The sequence below is a fragment of the Haliotis rubra genome, unplaced genomic scaffold (genome assembly GCF_003918875.1).
Source record: "Haliotis rubra isolate DU_JTF1 unplaced genomic scaffold, ASM391887v1 Scf370, whole genome shotgun sequence".
In the NCBI taxonomy this organism is placed as follows: Eukaryota; Metazoa; Mollusca; class Gastropoda; order Lepetellida; family Haliotidae; genus Haliotis; species Haliotis rubra.
The window spans coordinates 605,058-619,624 of NW_025767047.1; the positions used below are offsets into that span (position 1 = coordinate 605,058).

Below are 14,567 nucleotides of genomic sequence, written 5' to 3' on the forward strand. Positions count from 1 at the left end.
AATACTTTTTTCAGATAAATACGTTTGTAAATGATTCTAAGACCGTAACCATTGCTGTGGTGCGTATTTGCTACGTTTTCTAAATTATTTCCTACCGTATCGTGCATATTTTTTATCCGTACATACGCCCGATACGGCCCTTATCTGGAGCCCTGTAATACATTATCTATCCTTATGTGCATGTTGAAGAGAACAGACCCTTTTACAGATTTTCTAAATAAGGCTTCAGACTGGCGAAAATTATGCCATCAAATGGCAGGGCTCGATTTAGTTCTTTGCAACTTGCACTGGTGCATCCCAGTATTACAAAATGCAACCTAGTTATTAGTCTAACTTGCACCAGGTGCAGGTCAGTTTTAGAGAAATAAATCAACAATAAATCTAACATTGTGAGCAAAATTATGTCAGCTCATTTTTCATCTAAACTTTGAATAGCTATGCCACCGAAACATTGCTATTTATAGACACCGCTCGCTCGGCTGTGACAGCTCTTGTAAACAGGGATCAGCTGTGTGGCGGCGTTGCTATGGTTTCAAGGGTACTTCATCACGGAAATATGTTTATGTGCACTGATACCTCTGACGTATTAACACACTACGTCATCGTTTTAAGTGATAGTTGACAGATTTATCGCACATGGCTGTGTGAAACACTAAGCCTCCTGTCAACTTTATTTATCCAAACCGTGAATGAATATAACCATGACGGATAGCAAAAGTAAACAGACAAGCATTAAAGCATTTTTCCTGAAGAAATCAAGTGAAGATGCTGACAAAAGTGGTAAACAAAACTTGGAAACTGAGAAACGTGCCGATACTAACATGAGTGATTCCATTAACATTGCCGATGCCTGTGGCAGTTCGGGGTCGGGTGTTAAATCTACAGATGATGAATTGAAACGTAAATTAGAGACAAATCCAACCACAAGCAATGCAAAAAAAATTAAGACTTACAAATTTAAAGAGGAATGGAAAAAAAAGGGACTGGTTACATTATGATGAGATTGAAAATAACATGTCTTGTGCCACATGTCAAAAGTATGATAAAAGTGGAAGAAGTAATTCTTTTAGGAGTGGGTGCAAGTCTATAAGACTAAGTGTGATAGAAATCCACCAAACTAGTGATGTTCACCTCCGATCTGAGGCCCATGAACTAGCACAACTGTGCAAAAATAAATCAGTTTTGCCATTGGAAAAGACAGTTCTTAAAATGCAGGAAAATCAAGTTGACACCATGAAGATTTTATTCATAGTAGCATACTGGATAGCAAAAAATGAAAAACCATTTACAGATTTCTCCAAAATGCTTGAACTTTTAGAAATACTTGGAATTAAATCAGGCCAGACATATGCAAATGACAAGAAAGCAAGAGGATTTATTGGCCTAATCAGTGAATCTTTTCGTCAGGAAATTGTAGGAGAACTTCGGACAGCTGAATATTTTTCAGTATTATTTGATGGGTCAACAGACTGCAGTGTTTTGGAACAAGAAATCATGTATGTGAGATACATTAAATTTGGACAACCCAAAACTGTGTTTGTGTGTGAATCAAATGTGGAAAAAGGTGATGCTCTTCACATCAAGGAGGCAATCTTGAAAATGTTAGATGAGAAACTTGATTTATCAGAGGATGAATGGAAAAGTGGTCTAGTTGGTTTGTGTTTTGATGGGGCAGCTGTGATGATGGGGTGTAAGTCAGGTGTGGCAAAGAGAATACAAACATTAGCCCCTCGTGTGATTGCAATCCACTGCTGTGCCAACCGACTGGAACTTGCAGTTAAAGATGTCACAAAGCAAATATCCTATTTGGAAGACTTTGACGAAACTCTTGTGAACTTGTACAAGTTCTACAAGTATTCGCCACTGAGGTGGCAAGGACTAAAAGCAGCTGCTGAGGCACTGAATGTAAACCTTCTCAGGCCAGTTAGAATACTTGGTGTGAGATGGCTCCCTCATCATGAGCGTGCTGTGAAGGCTGTCTCTCAGTCGTATGAAGCACTGGCTGTTCATCTTCAGAATGAAGCAAGAACTGGCAATAAAGACAATCAAGAAAAATCAAGATGCATACTTCTTTTGCTCCAGTCTCTGAAGTTTGTCATGATTCTTAATTTTCTCACCAGTTTTCTGGGAGTGATGTCAAAACTGAGCAAATCTTTTCAATGTGACAAATCTGGCTTGCACTCTGTACATGAAAATGTAGAAAAGGCAGTTGGACATATTGAAAAGCTGACAGAGAGAGAGAGACTTACTGAAGTCATGTTGAAAGGAATTGAAGTGGCTGAAGGTGACAACCCAGAGTACAGGTTTCATGGGATGACACTTAGTGTACCTGAAAGGGGACTACCAAAGAAAAGAGGAAAGCAACCTGTGAAAAAATCTGAAAAAGAAGATGCGATTGAATCGGCAGAAATGATCATACAGAAAATGAAGTCAAATTTGGCATCAAGATATGATGTGACAGATGATGTGTGTGGAGCATCCTACGTGCTCAACCCCAACAACTTGCCCAAGGATCCAGCTGCACTCAACTCTTATGGGGACACAGAGATCCAGCTGTTGGCTCAGCACTTTGACAGGCCCTTGACTGCTAAAGGGTATGTTCCCGAAGCAGCAGCAGTGGAATGGCTTACTGTGAAGAAACAGATTGTGAGGATGCTCAGTTTTGAAGAAAATCTTCACTTTGTACAGGTATGGGAAAGGGTTTTGACAACTAATGATCTGAAAGGTGAAAACAAGGACATCTTAGCCCTGGTTCGAATAATCCTTTCACTGCCAGTGAACTCGGCAATATGTGAAAGAGGGTTTTCCCTCATGAAGAGAGTGAAACCTGACTGGCGAGGTTCATTGAGGAGTGACACTCTGACAGATCTGCTTCTGTATCAGTGAATGGTCCAGCCACACATGATTACAACCCAGATGCTGCCATTGCACTATGGCTCACAAGGAAGAACAGGAGGATTGCTGCAGCTGGAAAGAGAACACAGATAGAGCAGGCATGGAGCAGTGATGAATCTGAGTAACGACAAGTGGGTAAACTTCGGAATAAAACATCTAAATGATTCAATAGCATATTTCTTTCATTACATGTTGCAATAAAAGCAGTGCAACTGGAATTTGGCTGGTGCAACTAGGTTTTTATCTTAGGGTGCACCTGGTGCAAGTAGGTTAACATCTCTTAAATCGAGCCCTGAATGGTTATACCTCAGTTGGGGAACATATCCAAGTTATAATGATTATAATAGCTGCTTTATAATGAGTGAGTTAATATTTAACGTCACAATGGCAATATTTCAGCCATACCACGACATGCTGCTCTTTGGAGATCCTTTTACCTTTTCTGGATAACATCTCCACTGCGAACTAAGAACTTTTTATGGAAAAATACACCACCTTTGATTGGGCGTCAAACATGACCATTAACTACAAATAAATAGTTAGCACATCTTGTAAATGAGTGATATTTCAAACATAATTTAATAAATATTTTATACACTGATCATGGCAGAGATAATCATGATAATACATGACAGGATAAAACTAGTGACAAAATACACCTCAGTCAACCAGTGGTTGTCTCATGCCTGTTGACACATTCAAGGTACTCTCAGACAAGAATACATTGCACTTACTGACATATGTGTGGGTGAATCCTCAGACTAATGGCACACAGAAAATAAATGTGGTTCAGATTACTGCAGTTCTAAAACTAATGTAGGTAGATCATGTTATTTCACACACAAAAATTAGTCACAAAATGACAAGACTACTGTAAAATTTGATGTTGTGCCCTGTCTGTATATTGTACTGTATATTTTGGGAAATTGAAATTTATTTAGAAAAGAAAACTTCACATTAAGAGATATGTAATATTTTCATTTGTATTTAAGCTTCAAGTGACAAAAAAAAACTCATTTAAATTATGTAATTTTTAGAGTAAAATTGATATTTTATACTTATCCTGACTCATGCTCTTTTGCTTGTCTTCTTCTTCTTGCGAACATAGTGGAACACTTGTATCTCCTTATTTGAAGCTCCCTTCAAAATAAAATCACTAATTGGTACTTACCACGAGTTGCTCCCCTTTGTTTCCCCTGGCGGGAAAGGTGTCGCCACCCTCTGGCCATGTGCTCCACTCTCTCCTGATTTAGCGAGCCCAACACTTGAACTTACAGGGAAATCCAAAGTGTTATGTGGGGAGGATGGGAGGGCTAACCTCATGAGTCAGGATAAGTATAAAATATCAATTTTACTCTAAAAATTACATATTTTTCCTTATCCTGACTCATGCTCTTTTGCTTGTAGCATCCTACGGAACGGAGGTGGGTAACAGAATACTTTGGATTTATAATTAGTGATTTTGTATAGATATACTGTAATATCCCCTACGGGAACTTCATGAAGGCTTAGATTTAGGATGTTTCCTGTATAAAGAAAACCATAGGTTATATAAAGCCATTAAAGGGGAATTACATTATGAATATATTGAACAATACATATAAATTATATATATATATATAGGTGACTCTGATAGAGGCACTGAAATTGACTATACCAAAGTATATGCTTAAGGTTGAATACTTAAGCTGAACATATATACATAGCCCTAAAACTCCGTGAGAGTTATAAGCTAGATGAGTATGTATAAAATACATATTAATCTTGTGAGGATAATATTTTAACGCCTACTCAGAGGGACTGTCAGTTGCTGAGCGAGGACCAGTGGTCCGAAATGGTGAATGCCAGAGACATCTTCTGTAGTGATGTCTCTCAGGTAGTGATTAGCAAAACCATGTTAGATTTCCAATAGCATCCTTCCATAATCGTGTTCAAGGAACAGTTACCGTGTAGGGCGAGGGTAGAGGCCAGTGCCCTGATCTCATGTGGATTTGATGCTGTTGGTGGGTCCAAGCCTGCTGCCTTGTAGGCACGGAGAATGACAGTCCTTATCCAAATAGATATTGTGGTCCGTGACACTTCTGTTTGATTCAGAGGGCGATAAGGGGATGAATAAACGCTTTGAGAAATCTTCTCCTTGTTTTGGATCGTCGTAAAATAAACTTTGAGCTCTTACCGGACACAGTGATAGGTCTTGTGTATCTTGTGATCCGAGAATAGAGGATAGCCGGGATGTGGAATAATCTGTCTGGTTGACCTGGCAGTTGATTTTTATGATGAAATCCCATCTTAATCCGAGGTGCGCTGTGTTATGATTGTCATCAAACTGTATCCTCTCGTAATCCAGAGCGTGAATTTCAGACATTCTTGCTGCTGTGGCTAGCGATAGCAGAAACAGTGTTTTCTGTGAGAGAAATTCAAAGTTTGTCGATTCCAAGGTTCATAGACCTCACTTTCGTGAGGTGTTGTAACACTACATTCAGATCCCAAGCTGGGCGTGGAACTTCCGCTTTGGTCCTCAATCGGAAAGCTCGTAGTAAGGCCAGTAACTCTGGAGATCTTGTCAATTTGACACCCGTTCTCATGGTGATTACAGAACTAAGCGGCAAGATATGTTGATATCGTTGAACCTTTTAAATGTTTGTTTTGGCGTAGGTAACACAAATAGTCTGCCACTTGAGGTTGTGAAGCCTCTCTTGCTGTAAACCCTTTCTTTGTTGCATAATTTTCGAAACTGTGCCACTTGTCGTGCATTACAAGTTCACGAGTTGAGTAACGTAAAGGCAAGCGTGACTGCTTTTGCTGCCCTGGCCGAATATCCTCTCTTGTTTAAACACATTTGTATACAGTCCATACGTGTAGTTGGAACATTGCTGGGTTTCCGTGCACTTGTTTGGTGTGAGGATGAATTAACAGGTTTGCCGCTACTTTGGTAGCTCCAGTGTTGGTTGACCGATTTCTTGAATTAGTATGGAAACCACGTTCTGGCCGGCCAGTAGGGCGCGACCAAAGTGAGTTGTAGGCTCTGTGTTTGTCTGATTTTCTGTAATACTTGAGGTATTATTGCTGGCGGCGGAAACGCGACGCATTGAGGCCTTCCCATGATAGACTTAGATCCGTTGCCCAAGCTTGGGGGTCTGGGACTGGTGACACGAATGTCGGTAGCTGATTGTTGAATCGGCGTGGCGAATAGGTCTATTAGCGGTAGCTCCTAATTGCTTGATTATCTGTGCAAAAATTTCCCTGTTGATCATCCACTCTGTCGGTGATGGTAGATGAGGCCGAGAGAGCGTCTGCTAGTATATTTCTGGCTCGGGAATGTGCACTGCTCTGACATGTAGATTTAGATCTTGTATTAAATCGAACAGTTGAAAGCTTAGGTTCAAAAGGTTCATCGATCTCGTTGAGCCTTGCTTGTTTATGTAGAACGCCACTGTCGAATTGTCTGTATGGATCATTAGGCGCATTTTTTGTAGAAATGTGCTCCAATGTAGAATGGCGTTGATTACAGCTTTCATTTCTAGACTGTTTATATGGAGTTTGCATTCTTGCTGATTCCATAATCCTGATATCGTGTGGTTGGTGAGATGAGCTCCCCAACCTTGGAGTGACAGCGTCTACATACAGATGGGTTTTGTATTCCTGCTCTGCTAAACAAATCCCTTCGCAGACATTCGATTTCTTGGTCCACCATAGTAGATGCGGTCTGAGATGTTTCGGTAGACTGAATGGTTGTACATCGTTGAGATGTCGCGTTGATGAGGACCTGTAGGGGCGTAACTGTAATCTGCCTGTGACAGTCATGTCTTGGGCTGATGTGAAGACCTAGTAGGCTCTGCCATTGTCGCAGTGGTAGCGGAGAGAGTAGAGCTGGTGGAATGGTCTGCTGTATCTTGAGCCAACGGTCTTCTGGTACCATAATACGGTTCGCGATTTGTGATGAATCGAATACCTAGGAACTGCAGGTCTTGCGATGGTACTAGGTCCGACTTAAATAAGTTTACTAACCAACCTAGTTGTGTTAGTAGCTTTATGATGTAATTTAACTGTAGTTTGAGGCGCAGTGGATCTTGATCTACTTGTATCCCGTCGTCGAGGTAAAAGCGCACTCGCGTTAGCCCTTGACGATGTAGAAATTTGATAATCGGTTTCGTTATCCTCGTGAATAGCCAGGGGCTGATGATATTCGAATGGGAGTACTTTCCACTGGTAATGTAGCCCTTCTAGAGTAAATCGTAGGTATTTCCTGGAATCGGGATGAATGGGGATGTGCAGGTAGGCATCCTGTAGATCTATGCTGCCCATGTAGTCCATAGGACCGAATCATCTGGCGTAACTGAGGTAAATGTATCATCTGCGAAACCCGATGGTTTGCGTAGATAGTTCTTGTTGAAAAAGCTCATGTTGTAGATGAGTCTGTATTTCTCCGTGGAGTTTTTCTTGGGAACTAGGAAAACTGGGGAGTAGAAACCTGGTTCGACGTTTGCTTGATCTATTACTTCTATGGCCTGTTTGGATAGGAGTGATGAAACAGCCTCTCTTATCTTTGGTAGTTGTTAAACTTGTAAATCGAACTTGGGGGTTTGATTGTCAGCGGAGGCTTAGCCTGTAGAGGGATCTGAAAATCCGTGTTGAAGAATGTTGGAGGCGTAAGGGTCTTGCAATATTCCCCAGTTTTCCCAGTGTAGTTGGAGGCGTCCACCCACTTGAGCTGGCTGTACTGGAACGGCTGGGGGTGGAAGACTCCAGTCGTTCCGAACCTGTGTTTCAGCGTCTATAATTGCGGGAACCTCTGGGTGTCCTGCCTCTTCCTGATCCTCCTCTATAGTTGCCATATGGGCGACGAAAAGAATCTTTACCTCTAGAGCTGGCTATCTTCCTGTCTCTTGCTCTTTGTAGGCCCGTGAACTTAGATCTGCCTGAGTATCTTTGTGAAGTCTGACGAATGGCGCTGGCTAGTGTGTCCATCGATCTAATCATAAGGACTTCCCTGGAATCCTTAGAGACTTCCTTGGCGACTTTGTCGATTTCTCCGTCAAAGATGGATGTTGTCGACCACGGGGCTGTATAAAGTGGGGCTGTAAAGTTCTCCCCCCAATTACAGGAGGCGAGGAGGCCTTGACGGCGAGCTAAGGTCAGTGCTGCTGAAACAGATGTAAGATGATCCGTTAAAACTGCTGATCTTTCTTTTGCATAAGTAAGGCAGAATAAATCATTCTATCATCTTCCGTCGTGGAATCCCGGAATCTAGTAATAAGAGTCTCATTGATGCGTCCTAGATCTATTTAACCCAAAGAACATCGTCTCGTCATGGTTTCTATATGAGCCAACTTGCGATCATCCATCTTGTAAATCTTGTTCTTTACATCGCTGATGATCTTATAGTTCTCATCGATGTCCTGGGCCTTGTAGAATGAGTCCATGTTATCGTGGAGAACTTCTTGGCTTGAAAGTTGTTGGGCAGATGTGGTGTCTGAACTTTCGTAGCTTTCTGGAAAGCTGCATCTAGATTCTGTGGCACTGCATGTCCGGGTCGATCGGGGGGTAGAGTGATTGCATCTGGATCATCTTCCTTCATCAAATACGTCTGCGCTGTATTGCCACTTTTAGATGGTGATGTGAGATCTAGGTTATTGACCATCCAATACCGTATCTCTGCATCAGAAAATATGATTCCTCCATCATCCTCAAAACCATCATCATTAACAAATTGTAGATGCTCTTCGGGACTGCGTGTAGCTGTCTGTATATCTGATGAGGTTTGTGGCGATCTAGTTGACTTGTCGGGTGATCGACCTGGTGATGAACGAAGTGGAGATCGTCTATGGGATGATCTTCTCGGAGACTTGTGAGGTGAATGTTGATAGCTTCGCGAAGCTCTTCGGCAGTCCCTCGATGTTCTTCTAGATGATGAGGATCTGGAATCATATGTCCTTCGCGAATGCCTTCGCGAAGCTTCATTTGCGTCCGGTCCGGGGGATCGATGATATGACCTTCGCGAAGGCCTCCGTGATGTCTGATGGTCTGAGTCCATATCTAGAGATGAAATCGAAGATGGTGATGATCTCTCCGCCCGAAGGGCCTTCGCGAAGGCTGTACATCTAGGTCCTTCGTCAAGGTGGTGCGGGACTTCCTTCGCGAAGGTGACATCGTCTTGGCTGCTACGTTGACGGGGGGTGCCTCTGGGGTGCTGTCTACGTTGGAGCCTTCGCGAAGGCTCGGACCCTGCTTGCGCAGTTTGTAGTGGTCCTCCATGATGTTCATAATCTGCCGCATCATGTCTTCTGGGATGATCTGTGACGAAGTCGTCGGCGTCTTTTCTGCGATGGGGTTCACATCAATGACGTCTGACGTCGGTGTAGAGGCATCAGGCTGCATGGTGATCTCTGCAGAAGTCACAGTCGCTGACACCGGTCGCTTCTTCTGCCGTAAGTCGGGGATGATTATCGGCTGATCATCGTAGAGGCCCAATTCTGCTGCTGGAACGATCTCGGCTGAGAAAGTTCTTGCTGTCTTCGTAGATTTCCCTTTGGAAGTCTGCGCTGCCCTGGGTGTCCTCAATCTGCGTTGAGACGACGATGAGGCCCTCTTAGACTTGGTCTGCAATGACGGGATGTCTGGGGAGGCCGGTCGCTTTCTTCGAGGTAACGGACTCGTCCCCACGCCCTCTACCGAAGGGTCTCTAGCAGAACACCAGACGGGAGAGGGTCGATCGCTAGCAGCTGACTGGATGGAATATCTGGACTCTCTGCCATGTTTTGCCCTTGTTTGCGTGATCTATCTGCAGCACGTCTTAAGACGCAAAGATGATATTTATTAAATGCAGAAGGAGATAAATTAATGCAGTAACTGCAACGTGAATTAAACGCACCGCGCGTAGAACAACTAGGGCATATTACATGTGGATCGGAGGCAGAAAAAGCGTAATCTACAAATCGCATACAGATTTTCATCAACGTAAAGCTTAGCTGAACAATCACGAATACACGTGAATAAACAGTAGAAATAATGATAATTAATCAATACAAATAGTAAAGGATACTAGCTATACCTCTATAGTAACCTATGAGAGGTAAAAACTAAAAGATTATCAAAGGATATGGTGTGTAAGGAGACACGAGGCGCTCTCACATCCTGCTTACTGGGCGAAGAAGGAGAGAGTGGAGCACATGGCCAGAGGGTGGCGACACCTTTCCCGCCAGGGGAAACAAAGGGGAGCAACTCGTGGTAAGTACCAATTAGTGATTTTATTTTGAAGGGAGCTTCAAATAAGGAGATACAAGTGTTCCACTATGTTCGCAAGAAGAAGAAGACAAGCAAAAGAGCATGAGTCAGGATAAGGAAAAATAATACAATTTGTATTATCTAATTATATATTTGTTGTTATTTCATAATGTAATATTGGTATTTTCTAATTTTGCATGTTATTTTGTACATACAATATAATCACTCAAATAGTATTCTTTAGATATGCAGGTCTCTTAAGTTGAATTTTTGACCAAGTTGTTGCCTTCAAATACCATATTCCTAGTAGCCACTGGTAAAAACACTAACGCTGAAACACTATCACAAGCGGCCTAAAACATTTGAAATTTAAAGGATTGCTTTTTCAATCTCTTCTTTTGTCAGGACATATCACTAATACACAGATAGCTTCCTTTTAAAAATCTGAACTAACATAACTAGTCTGTTAGTCTGTCTGGCATGTACAGGTTGTGCATAACTATAGATGCAAGTCATTGCATTTGTCATGGGATCGTGTTTTAGACAACCATACTTCGTTAACCTTCATTCTGATATTTCCTTTTACAAGAAATGATTTTCAATTTCACTCGACTGTCACCAACATGGACAAGATCTACCAACACAGACAAGATCACCCTGTTTTAATATGCATCAACTCATTCAGAATCATGTCCATTATCATAGTTTCTACATTACAGTCAAGTTTAATGAATGTACAGTGAGACCTCGGATATCCGGACACATTCGTTTTTACGTAAATCGTCCGGATAATTGAATATCCGGATATCTGGATTTTCATACACCTCAAGGAAAATCCAAAATATTTATGATCATCAAGTGTTTATTATACATGTATAGACATTCAAAAACAGCATCACAACATAACTGGCTTGAATATCGACACACTGCACTTTTATTGCTTTGACTGAATAAACAACATCGTATCACTTCGCGTGAACAAACAACAGAAGACGACTTTGTCAGTAGTGACGTCAAATTTGCAATTAAACATCACTAGACAAGATTATTTACCTTTTAAGTTATAAGTTGTTTTTGCTGGGCATTGTATTATTTGCAGGGATTAAGATTACCAAGCGTATTTGTCTCGCATTACAAAGCCGAAATAGCAATCAGCTGTGCACACGTTACCGGCGAACAATTTCAAACATGCACAATAATATAACGGGATGAATTCTGACGCAGAATACTATTATTTAACCCAAAGAATTTTATTTACAGTTTTTATGTAAAATATATATAATCAACACTAAGGTTATACGGACCCTCATGAACGTGGTACGCATATGGAATGGGGTAAAATACGGAAGCCATTTAAATTCACACATTTTTACCGATGTTACTGTAAACTAGCAGTCAATGGAAAACGAGGCGTAATCAGTTCGTGATTGTTGAATGGGGTAAAATAAGCAAGCCAGTTTGTTGCTACAATAAATATGATATTTAGAGAAGCTATATTATGCATTTTCTGTCAACTACACTTCGTTTCGATCCGTGAGTAGACACAATAATATATATGACACCACGTCTCGTGTCAAAACACCTGGGAGTCTCGCACTTCCCCTTCACACGGTTAGCGGTAGATCAAAGCTTCGTGCGGATAGGTGAGTCAATTTTGTGTTGATTTAGCCGGTTTGTTTGTAAAATGTACCGTCTGGAAACGGAAACCGAATATCCGTTATAGACAGTCACTTTTATAACGTAAGAGAATGTTTTTTTCTAAAAATTGACCGGAAGGCGAGGTTTCTGGATATCTGGGGTCCGGGTATCTGAGGTCTCACTGTATTTGATGAGGTTGACTTTAATTTTAACTATTTTATTCACTTTAATAATTTTAAATATATATACACATATACTCAAGTAATCTAGTGTATCGTAGGCCAATTGGCCGGGTGCTGTTTTAATGTATTATAATCATGACCATACATTCTGTAGCCAACATGTGACACTTAAATAAAATAATTTTCTTCTTCATCTGCCGGTAACCTCAAGTATTGTATTTATGTTCAATTTTGAGCATTACGAATGTAAGCGCAGGGGTGGAAATATCCCATTGCCAGACGTCCCAATCCAGTGTATTTCTCTGTCGGCAATTTGTATATCACACTGTACCGGTGTCCGGTTATCTCCCAATTGACTGACAGCCAGTTGACAAGACACTGAACTAGAAGGTTAATTAGGGTTACACTTACGGGTATAATGGAACAGTCCACTGTCCAGTGAGTAGCGTAGGGTGAGCCTGAAAGAGGTTCGTTACTGAGAAGTTTGATTGTGTGTAAATAGAACTTTGTTGTGATTAAATTATAATCTCTCTTCTCTTCTCAAAATTATTTTTACTATCAATTATTATCAAATATAAAAACAGGTTTGTCAGTGAGAGGTTTGATTGTGTTTACTGATTAAAACTTTTTATGCATTCAAGAAAAGGTTTGGGCAAAACTTATCCAACTAAGAAAAGCCCTCTCCCAAAAATAGGATATGTTAAGTTAACTGAGGCACTTTTTGCTTGAGAGATATAGATAAATGGCAGAGAGATATGTACATATTTGAGAACATTCTGCTTTTCAGTTAATGAGAGACCTGCATTGCCATGAAAGATAAGATTAAGACCAGTCAATGTTCTAATTTAAACAATACTTTCTAAAGAGTTTAACAGTTTACTTTGATTAGTAAACAATGCACATTCAAGGAAGTAATGGGTATGAGATTCAAATGATGCAACAGAGTTGCAATTCCTAATAGCTATGGGATTATTATTCCATATTTAACTGCTGGTGGAATAAAAGATGATGTTGAGTACCACAGTCTTGTACACGGTTGGCTAAAATTATTGGAGTTTCTAAATTCATAACTTATCTGGTTGCCTACTACAGGTGGGAGTAAATCCTGAAGAAAATCTGGTGTTGTTCTGTTCAGTCTGAACTTTAATTTCTGAAATGCTCCAATCATTTTAGATGTCATTTTGACAATGTTTTCAATATGATGATGCCAACTCCCGTGAGATGAGAAAGTTAAAGCAGAATGTTTATGAAAATCAAGTTTGTTTTTGTTGTGTTTTTGTTTGTTTTTTATTGCATCAGCAGCATTCAAAATTCAAATGTCTTTTTGGCCATCTTTCAAAGTAAATAATACAGCTTCAGTTTTCTTCTTGCGTTCTTATTTGGACTATTCCATTATAATGTGTAGGTAACGGGTAGTACCGTAAATGTTGTTGTTTTAAGGCGTCTGCAAACTGCCTATCTGCGTAATGGGAGGACACCCGGTGTCCAGTTGACTTTCCAAAGTTAATTATGTTGTTTATTTGAAAAATCAACAAGGAAATCAGCTGGTATAGTTGAAAAATGATCAGGGCAAGTGATTTTACATGTACCACTGTACCAAAGTACACTAGCAACTTTAAGTTATTTCCACCCCTGAGGAGTACCCGGCGGCTGCAAATTGCTATGCATAATCATTGTTTACACTTCTCTACACATCACACAGAAGATTTTGGGTAAGAGTTCCACCAGTAACCCCGCTTGAAATGTATTCTATTCATTATGAATATGTCAAGGGGTTAGGGTTTAGGTGTAGGGTTTAGATTTAGTATTATGTTAGGGTTAGGGTAGGCTTTCTATAAAAATATCTAGTTTTACAATAAAGCTAAGGCATTGAAAGATAATAAAAACGTGGGTTACGGGCAGAAATCTTTTCAAATATTGTAAATTCACCAAATTAACTGATTACGTTTAAGTTTCTGATCGTAAAAGGAAAGGACGACAATGCTGCATCATTTGGGGCAAAGTTATGTGAGCCTCTTGAAGAGTTAATCGGATTCAAGCAGGGATATTTTGGCCATCTTGATGAAATTGAAAAACATACGTACTAAACATACATATATGTGAAGTTGAAACATAATAAATGAATGGTGTTGGGTTCTTTCATCCTTGACACTCGGATTCTTCAGCATGTTCAGACTAAGAAGATATCTTTGAAATGCGTACATCAGATGGCAGGTGCCAAAAAAGCATAACAAATGCAAACACATAGGAAACATGCAATAGCTTTAACGTGTTGGCAAAACGTAACCGGGCAATATACATATATTTTCTAACTTCTACAATCAGGATCATGTAACTTTCAATCTACGTTTTACACGTGGCAAACTGCCGGCCGAGTAGCCTGTGGCGGACTGCCGGTTTCAACCATTACTGAAGGTAAATGCTATTCTGCACTCGTGCTTTGTGAAAAACGAAACACTGGGATAACACATTTGAGAGTCCATAAAATGTCCCAAATCTGTATTACTTAACAAATTAACAAACCAGCACAAACACTTGCTCACACCTACCCGACGCCATGTTGATACACGAGTTTCATCCGGGGTCTATACAAGAGGTCATAGGGTCAAATGTAAAGGTCTTTCCGGT

At 40.6% G+C, this 14,567-nt stretch overlaps 1 protein-coding gene across 1 annotated transcript in view; it reads right to left on the minus strand.

Moving 5' to 3' along the window:
- Nucleotides 1-14,565, minus strand: part of LOC124285929 (dolichyl-diphosphooligosaccharide--protein glycosyltransferase subunit 2-like) — an 88,855-nt gene extending 74,290 nt beyond the window's left edge. Inside the window, exon 1 of the mRNA XM_046722205.1 lies at nt 14,489-14,565. Within this exon, the coding sequence (XP_046578161.1) occupies nt 14,489-14,498 (10 nt within the window). The 5' untranslated portion in view covers nt 14,499-14,565. The remainder of the gene's footprint in view (nt 1-14,488) is intronic.
- Nucleotides 14,566-14,567: the final 2 nt, after the last annotated feature.